The sequence below is a fragment of the Emys orbicularis genome, chromosome 2 (assembly GCF_028017835.1).
Source record: "Emys orbicularis isolate rEmyOrb1 chromosome 2, rEmyOrb1.hap1, whole genome shotgun sequence".
Lineage (NCBI taxonomy): Eukaryota > Metazoa > Chordata > Testudines > Emydidae > Emys > Emys orbicularis.
Genome location: NC_088684.1, coordinates 135,268,892 through 135,278,273, shown reverse-complemented (window position 1 = coordinate 135,278,273; position 9,382 = coordinate 135,268,892). Strand labels below are relative to the sequence as shown.

Here is a 9,382-nt window from a genome sequence, read left to right as displayed (position 1 = left end):
ATGCCTGCAAACACACTAGTGCATGCAGTATGCACACGCACACATGCTATTGCACGCGGCACACTCACACACTCCCCATGCACCACAGAGATCCCCAGCCGTGATATCACTTAGACGAACCATTCAGCAGCAAAGCACTCCTGCTTCCCCCACCCCAGCAGTTGAGTGTGGTGCTCTGCAGAGAAGCATGATGGACTGTGGCATCCTCACTCCCAGGATTGCTTCAGCTCTTCACTGCAGCTCCTGGGCTTGAGAGCAAAGCCAGGAGAGGAGGGAGGATTACAGAGCAGAGCTGAAGCAACAGTCCACGGGGGGATTCTTCTCCTGCAGGGGAGGGAGGCCAGGCCAGGGTGATGGCTGAGCTGCAGCCAGGGAAAGTGATGCGGAGGGGGCAAGTCCTTGCCTTCCTCTTGATCAGCCTGGCCTACCTCTGGCTGCCTGCAGGCTCCAAGCGAGCCCCCAAGCTGCCCCCATGTCCCCAGAGCTGCTCCTGCACCAGGGACACTGCCTTCTGCATCGACTCCAAAGCGGTCCCCAGGAACCTGCCCCCGGAGGTCATTTCCCTGTGAGTATCAGCAGAGCAGGAGGGAGTGGGTGGAGGGGGGATCACTAGGATGAAGGATGGGGTATGATGGGGGAGGTAGGTGGGCTGGGGGAATCTCTGGGGTTGTGGTTGAGGGAGATGGAGGTGGGGAATCCGTGGGGTTGATTGAGCTTTGGACTAAAAGGCTGAGGGCCCTTGATGCTGTTGGAGGGTTCCCAGAAGTCAGCATATTCCTTGGGGTTACATCAGAACGGGGTTGTTGTGGGTTCGAGATGGTGTGTGTATGAATCCGTGGGGTATATGTGTGCACAAATGTATGATGTGTGTTTAATAATAGCCCTCTGTGTGCGTGCAGGTTCTCGTGTATGTATACTGTAGCTGCTTTTTGATATGAGAAAATCATGTGTGTGTCATGTAAACATGTCAGCATGACCATGCTGGGTATCTATACCTCTTGGGTGTATTTTTCTTTCTGATCATGTTATGTGTCTGGGTGTGCATCAGTGTAAGCATGTGCATGGCTGCGTGAGCATGTTGTTGATCAGGTGGGGGGTGCGCATACATGCGATGCATGTGTGTGGTGTGCAAATGCATTATGTTTATAAATGAGCAGGTTTGTGTGTAGAAGTGTGTGTCTGTGTGTGTGAATGAAAGCGAGGTGTATGAAAAGTAGTGTGTGTTGGTGCAAGTGCAGTAAGTGTGTGTGTGTGTGTGCGGGGAGAGGGCTACACGAACACTCTTTCAGCCGTGTGTTGCCACCTCCTGGGTAGCTCCTCAGCACAGAAATAGGCAGCCCTTTCCTTCCACTGTTTTAGTCACAGCTGATCCAGACCTAGCAATAGGTCCTGACTGCCCCCTTCGGCGTGACACCATGCCACCTCTCATTGACCTCGAAGAGCTCCTGACTCTGCCTGCGGGTCCCTCCTGGCCTGGCTGGGGTGAGAGCAGGGAAGGAAAAGGAATGGTTTAATCTAATCTCATCCGCCTGTCACTGCTATATCTCCGCAGTGACATACTGGAACTGACCCTTTGTAGATTGCCATGGTGGTGTGGGGGAAGTGTGTGTGTGTGCTTGGTAGGTGTGTGTGTCTGGTGCCCCTGTATCTTTTGTCTGGGGTGTGCATCTGCTGTGTGGCGTTTGCGTGTGTGTGTATGTGTCTGATGTTAGAGTGTGTGCATGTGAGAGAGAGAGTCCCTTTTTGTCTGCTGTGTGTGTGCACTGCATGCTCCCCCTGGCTATGTCCCTGGTGGGGCCTGAGAAATTCCATAGGAACACAGGAGCTGCCAGACTGGATCAGACCTGAGGGCCATCTAGCCCAGTGTCCTGTCTCTGAGAGCGGCTAGCACCAGCACAATAGCAGATGGGAGATAATCTGCCCCCCACCCCTGCATAACTCCCATCCTGATCTCTAATAGAGGTTGTCTGAAGCCCTGAAGCATACCCCATTTCTGCCCATCCTAGGTCCCTTGTCCTTGGCTTGACCCCCTCAAACCCTAGAGCCCAGGGTGGGATGCCTGCTGACCTCATTCTTTCATTGTCTGCAGGAGCACTCTTCCTTCCTGCACACGCTGGCTCTGCTGCAGTCCATCCCCCTCACCAGGGTGCTGGGGAGTGGGAGAATGGGATGATGCAAATGAGGAGCACCTGCTCCATGCTGTGGGTCCTGCATTGCATTAGCAATTCTGCCCCCCCCACACACACACACATACTCAGCATCACTGCCTCCGTTGGTTTATTTCCAATCAGACTGCACTGGCTGGACCTGTCCCAGGCAGACCATCTCTCCGCAGTGGGAGGCAGGCAGGCTCCCTTTGAACACGCATGGCCCTATTGACTGGACCTGCGGGACCTCCCTGGACCTGCAGGCTGTAATTACAGCAAAAAAGAAAGCTCTTTAAATATACCTCCTCCACCTGGGGAGCAGAGGGCAGATATAAACCTCCCCCTGGAAAGGCCGTACCTGGATCCAAGAGCAATAACTGGAACACGCCAAGCTAGGACTAGGATAACAGGAGACTGCAGATCAGGATTGAGGGGTGTAGGCAGAGCTGTGGCAGGCCCTGGGGCTGGGAGAGCAGGGGGGCTGTGGGCCAGCATGGAGGGGCATTGGCAGAGCAACACGAGAGGCAGAGATGCTTACACAGCACATACCAGTTGAACCGGGCAGGAAATGCTTGTCCTCACCTGCAAGGATTTTCAAGATTTCTACGTTTTCCCCATTCTGAATCAGGACCAAAAGTTGAAATCTTGAAAATATTTGCAAACCAAAGATCGGTAGAAAATTTCAAATTGAGTGTGGGGAAACGCATCATTTCGATTTCGACCTTTTAAAAAAAAACTTTTCCTTTACCGTGCACTAAAATTTTGAAACTGAAAAACATGTTGACCTGAAAAACAAACTTTTTTTTTTTTCATTTGGAAAATGTCCAAAAAGGGGAGCCCTTGGCAATTTAAAATGTGGTTTCAAGTTTGTTTGGAAATGGGGAAACCCGTAGAAACCAACCATCCTTCCCTGAGGGCAGCTTTGGTTTCTGTGAATGGGCATTTCCCCACAAAAACAAATTTAGCTGAAAAGTCCCTGACGTGCTCTGCACACTGCTGTCTGCCTAGCTCCAGCCCACACTATCCTGCTGTCACTTCTCTGAGTGCTGAACGCCCCATCCTCCTGGAATGGTCCTGAGCTTTTCTCTCCCCCTTTCCTTCTCCGCAGGACCATGGTGAACGCGGCCTTTACTGAAATCAAAGCAGCAGCCTTCGCTCACATCCCCCTCCTGCAGTTCCTGTACGTCTCTGGGTCTCTCATTGGGATGGGGGCTTGTTATTGCCATGGCAGTCCCCAGGGAGGGGGACACAGGCCTTCCCATACCCTGTGAGGCAACAGGGGCTGGTAAAGGCTCGGCAGAGTCTCCTTAGGGAGGCCTTGGAGCTGTAAGGTTTGATCTCCCACAAAGCTGGACCTGCCTGATCTAGGTTGCTGAATGGTGAGATACAGATGGGCAGAGAAAACCTCCCCTCTATCCCCTCTCTCTGGGACAAACCACAGGCACGAGGGAGGACTCTGCTCCCCCACCATCCTACATGGAGGCACTACAGCCCTGTGCAATGGGAAGGCCTCCCCCACTCCATGGAACCTTCCCTTGCCTGGGCATCGGGGGTTAACCCCTGGCCACGGCTGAGCTGCAGCAGGTAGCATTTGAACTCACAGCCTGCATCCAGATCTCTGCCTTCTCGGTGCACCCCCGGTGGTGGGAAGGGGTTCCCGTCTCTGTGATTCTCAGCCTAGCACCCCCAATGCCGCCCAGCTGTGCTGGAGATGGCGGCCCCCGGAGCTGATGTCTCGCCTTTCTCTTTGCAGCTTACTGAACTCCAACAAGTTTACGCTGATCGGGGACGATGCCTTCACCAGCCTCTCCCACCTGCAGTACCTGTACGTGCGCCTCTCCACGTATTCCACGTCGGTGTCGCGGTGCCAGGGGTCGCGGCATCCCCCCCTATGAATGCTCTCCTCCCATCTGAAGGGTCCACCCCAGGAGAGAGGGGAGCTCAGTCCCTGGGGCTGCTTGGCAGCACCACCTCTCAGGGAGCAGAGGGCGTGACCTGTGTCCCCATTTGTCCCCACAGGTTCATTGAGAACAATGACATCCGCTCGCTGTCGAAATTCACCTTCCGAGGACTGAAGTCCTTGACACACCTGTGAGTATGACCCGTGCTGGTGGGCATGGCACGCTTGGCATGGGCCTGTGGGCAGAGTGCACCTAGCATGCCCTGTGGGCATGGCACGCTTGGCATGAGCCTGTGGGCTGAGTGCACCTAGCACGCCCTCTGGGCACGGCATTCCCATGGGCATGCCACACCTCACAGCACTTGTGAGTATAGCACACCTCACACATGCCTGTGGGTATAATGTGCGCCACAGAGCTTGTGGGTATAATACGCCTGACATGCCAGGCACGTGCCTGTGGGGATGGCATGCCTGACACAGTAGTACAACGGGTCCATCTATTTGTGAGTTTCGCAGTGAGCAGACAACCCTACCTCTCTGACTTTTAGGGTGGTAGCTACGCCTATCAAAGAAAGCAGGAGCCGTGGGGTGGGGGTTGCCACTGTGGACACAGGGCTGGCTTCCGGTCCAGGCCTTCTGCCCAGCGTCCATTTGAAAGGAGGTGCCACTTTTCCTGGCAATAAGTCTCTCTCTCTCTCTTTCTCTCTCTCTCCTCTCTTTCAGATCTTTGTCCAACAACAACCTGCAGACGCTGCCCAGAGATATCTTCACACCCCTGGACATCCTCAGTGACCTGTAAGTCCCCGCCCAGGCCTGCTGCCACCACTAGGGACCTGTTATTGAGGGAGACGCTGTCCCATGCTGTGTAGAGCCAACGAGCAGGATATCAGAGCCCAGGAACCTTGATCCCGGGCTGGGCCAAGGTCCTCGCAGCAGCCCAACCTGCCTCCCCATTCTCCTGCTTACCCCAGTGCCTTCACCCCACCCCTCCTGGCCTGCAGATCCAGCGCCCAGCTCCCTAGCCTTCTATTTGGGGTGGAGGATGTCAATATCCACATGCACCTTAGGGCTCTGTGGGCTCAGAAGACAGGAGGGAGAACAGAGGGATGGGTCTCTTTAATGAGACACAAGGGACTAAATAAAAAGAACAGGAGTACTTGTGGCACCTTAGAGACTAACAAATTTATTAGAGCATAAGCTTTCGTGGGCTACAGCCCACTTCTTCGGACTAAATGTGCTCCCCAGCCACACACCAGGGTTGAGACTAGCTTCCCCCAGAGCTGGAACCATTTCCTTCTCCAGGCCCAGACCGTAAGCACATGCTTTGGGGTTCCCAGCCTTGTCTGTAGCTGCGGGGTGATGGAGGGGCAATAGTGGGGTTTCATTGCTCACGTGACCAATGCTCCATTGTAAACCCTCCCCTCCACAGGGACCTCCGGGGCAACGCTTTGATCTGCGACTGCAAAATCAAGTGGCTGGTGGAATGGATGGAGAGGACCAATGCAACGGTGCCTGCCATCTTCTGCAGCAGCCCCATCCGCTACCAGGGGCAGAAGATCCGGGACCTGGCCCTCAAGGACTTCAACTGCATCACGACAGGTAGGACTGGCTGCTGCTCTCACTGCTTCACTAGGCACGACTCGTGCTCGTTTAGCAGGCTGGGGCTGGAGGCAGGGGAGAGTGGATACGGGGCCACTTTCCATGGGCGTGGTTGAAAAGCAAAGCCGTTGGACATGCTGCCACGGCCAGGGAGCAGTGGGCTGGGTGGTGTGACGGGGGTCCCCACTGCTGCCTCATCTTCACCCCTTCCCTCCCAGACTTTGTGGTGCACCAGGTCCTGCCATTCCAGTCAGTGTCAGCTGAGCCCTTTGTCTACAGCAGCGACCTCTATGTAGCACTGGCACAGCCCAGTGCCAGCAGCTGCACCATCCTCAAGTGGGACTATGTGGAGCGCAAGCTATGGGACTTTGACCGCATCCCTGGTAAGGACCAGCCGTGCAGACAGACATCCTGCCATGGCCCTGTACTTCCCTGGAGGAGTGGGGCCAGAGATGGGAGACAGCAAGTCCCATAATACTGAGCACGAGGAGAAACAGCAAGATCCTATCATCAGGGGTTCATGATCACTTGCAATCAGTCTCTCATTGCACGAGCCACGAAGAGGCACATGGCAGGGGGATAGGAAGAGGGCATGTTAGCCTCCCTGGTGTGGTTCAGGGTGGGCTCCTGGGAAGCTGTGAGCTACCCATGGGGTTTATGGTGCAGAGCTTAGGGACAGAAACACCTGGCAGTGCTGGGTGGTTCTTCCCACTCCCTTTGGGCAGAGGCAGGGAGTGCGGATTGCAGGAGCTGCATCCTCGCTGTCACCACAAAGCAACCTGGAGCCCCCTTCAGATTCAAGGCCAACAGCAGGGTGCGTGCATGCGTCTATGGGAGAGTCTCCAAGTGTTTGTGTGTACATGTGAAAGTGCCGCTGTGTGTGTATATTTGAGAGGTTATAGAATCATAGAAATGTAGGACTGGAAGGGACCTCGGTAGGTCATCTAGTTCATGTCCTTGCACTGAGACCGGTCCAAGTAAACCTAGATCATCCCTGACAGGTGTTTGTCCAACTTGTTCTTAAAATCCTCCAGTGAGGGGGATTCCACCACCTCCCTGGGAAGCCTAGTCTACGGGAGGGTTTGGATTTTCCATCACTATGCAGGTGTGTTCAGAAGTGTGTGGTATGTGTGTCTGCAAGCAGGTATGCTAACGCTGCTCACCTGGGACACTCTCCTCCACTAGCTACTGGAAACTGCTCCAGAGCTATTCCACTTGGACGTCATCCTTCCAGATGGGCACCGAAATCCAGTCCAGGTTCTTCTCCTCTCCCCACGCGCCAGGAAGCGCATGTGTCTGTGACAGACACAGGTGAAAAAGATCTTCAGTCCTGACAGGGAGAGGGAACCCTCAGCCTAATTCACTTTGGGTATGAAGAGCGGGAACTGGATTTCTCTGCCCACCTGGCTTGGCATCGCCGGGAGGACGAGAATCTGGGCTGGATCTCTGTGGCCACCCAGAATGGGCTCTGGGTGCAGACCATGTCTGATGCATGCACAGTGTGCACTGGAGCAGGGGGCCAGGGGCCTGCCCTGCTGACTCTGCCTTTTGCCCCCTTGCAGCTCATTCGGCCGTGTACTGCAAGCCCATCGTGGCCCAGTCGCAGCTCTATGTGGTGGTGGCACAGCTCTTCGGCGGCTCCTACATCTACCGCTGGGACACCAATGTGGACAAGTTCATCAAGATCCAGGACATGGACAGCAGGAAGATCCGCAAGCCCAATGACATCGAGGCCTTCCAGATTGACGGCGACTGGTACTTCGTCATCGCCGACAGCTCCAAGGCCGGCTCCACCAGCCTCTACCGCTGGAACCAGAATGGCTTCTACTCCCACCAGGCCCTGCACCCCTGGCACCGCGACACCGACGTGGAATACGTGGAGAACGAAGGCAAGCCCCGGCTCATCATCTCCAGCAGCTCCCAGGCCCCTGTCATCTACCAGTGGAGCCGCACCCAGAAGCAGTTTGTGCAGCAGGGGGAGGTGGCCGAGGTGATGGACGTGCAGATGGTCAAGCACTTCAAGTTCAAGAAAGACAATTACCTGTGCCTCAGCCGCTACATCGGGGACTCCAAGGTGGTCAAGTGGGAAGGGCAGCGCTTCACTGAGCTGCAGACCCTGCCCTCGCGGGGTTCCATGGTCATGCAGCCCTTCCTGGTGTCCCAGCGCCAGTACATGGCACTGGGCAGCGACTTCTCCTTCACCCACATTTACCTCTGGGATGAGGAGAAGCAGAAGTTTGTCAAGTTCCAGGAACTCTCCGTCCAAGCCCCCCGGGCCTTCCACTATGTCTCCTTGGAGGACATGGACATCCTGCTGGCCCCCAGCTTCAAGAGCAGCACGCTGGTCTACAGGCACGTTGTGGTGGACCTCAGCTTGTAGGGGGTGTCCCTGCCGCCTGCCCAGCTCCCTGCCTCATGCCTAGACACCGTGCAGAGAAAATGTTCTTCCACTTGCAACACCCCTGGAGCCGGGGACTCCAGCGCACTGCCTCTCCTCAGGCTAAAGCTTCCTGTCTGTGCCCATGCGCTGCCCCTCGGCCATATCCATGGACAGGTCCAGAACACACACATACTCACACAGGCCCGTCAGTCCATGCATACCCAGCACACATTCCATCCATGCACTCGTATGCAGGAGTGTGTACTCACCACAGTCATCCCTCCATAGATAAACTCATATGCATATGCACATGCCCTCCAGCATCTCATACACATTACATTCCTGCCCATATGCCTCCAGCGCGCGTACACTCCAACACTCCCATGTACACCCCTTTGCAGTCTCCTAGCCATACCATATGCATCTACACTCACTCTTTACATGTCCATGCAGTCCCTGTGAACCCCATTAACAAACACACATTCCTGCACCCCTTAACCTCACGTCCATCTCCTCGCATAGAGCCTTATATTCATGCCCATATACTGCCGTGCATGGACAGCCACGTCCATGTACAATCTCAGATCCATGCCTGTACACATCCACTCTCACTACTGCACCTTCCACGCACACACAGCTACACCCTGTGTGCACATTCTTATCGGTGAACCCAGATACGGTGCATTGGCGGTGCACCATGCCGTGCTGCGTCTCCCACCCACCAACACACATGCATACATCCCTGTATCCATCACCCCGAACCCTCCCTGCAGCCCCCTCTGCACACATGCTCCTGTCCCCATACACAGCGCCGGGTAGCAGGCCTGGAAGAAGAAAGTCCCTTGTCGTGACTTCTCCCGAACTCTTCCGGCAGCTTCTGCCGCACTTCCTGTAGCCATCACCCATGTTCAGACTGTAGAGACACTGCTCTGTGTGGCTGCACCACTCCTGAGACTACCTGACCCTCTTTGGCTCCCGCAGCCACCCTGCAAGAGGGCTCTCTGGAAGTGTGCCCAGTGGCAACCTCAGCCCAGATCATCCCAGCGTCCTCAGTGAGCTGCCTTCCACAGGCTTCTGGGAGCTAATGGAAGTAGGACTGGAAGGCATCCTTTGTACCTCCCCCACTTTACTGCAGTGAATTGCTTTGCTTCCCTCCAGGCATCTTCTCTCTGTCAAGCTGCAGGGGGCAACATTGTCCGGTGGTTAGTGTAAGGGACTGGGGCTCAGGAGTCCAGGCTTGGCTTTTCCACTGACCTGCTGTGTGACCTTGGGTAAATTGCTGTGCCTCAGTTTCCCCTTCTGTAAAAGGGAGATACTGTTGCTCGCCCTCCTTTGTGACCTGCAGACAGGAAGAGC

At 55.3% G+C, this 9,382-nt stretch overlaps 1 protein-coding gene across 1 annotated transcript; it reads left to right on the top strand.

The window, feature by feature from the left end:
• The first annotated feature begins 353 nt into the window (after positions 1 to 353).
• On the top strand, positions 354 to 8,026 carry LGI3 (leucine rich repeat LGI family member 3). The gene is made up of 8 exons (XM_065399313.1): positions 354 to 565; positions 3,256 to 3,327; positions 3,901 to 3,972; positions 4,167 to 4,238; positions 4,771 to 4,842; positions 5,477 to 5,646; positions 5,865 to 6,029; positions 7,209 to 8,026. Exons 1-8 carry the CDS (start codon positions 354 to 356, stop codon positions 8,024 to 8,026), a joined length of 1,653 nt encoding a protein of 550 aa, XP_065255385.1.
• Positions 8,027 to 9,382: the final 1,356 nt, after the last annotated feature.

What these genes read in the sequence shown, in the direction of transcription:
- LGI3 (XM_065399313.1), top strand. Translation starts at nt 354, where the DNA reads ATGGCTGAGCTGCAGCCAGGGAAAGTGATGCGGAGGGGGCAAGTCCTT. An exon ending in CTGAAGTCCTTGACACACCT is followed by an intron (nt 4,239 to 4,770) that starts GTGAGTATGACC and finishes CCTCTCTTTCAG; the next exon opens with ATCTTTGTCCAACAACAACC. An exon ending in CTTCAACTGCATCACGACAG is followed by an intron (nt 5,647 to 5,864) that starts GTAGGACTGGCT and finishes CTTCCCTCCCAG; the next exon opens with ACTTTGTGGTGCACCAGGTC.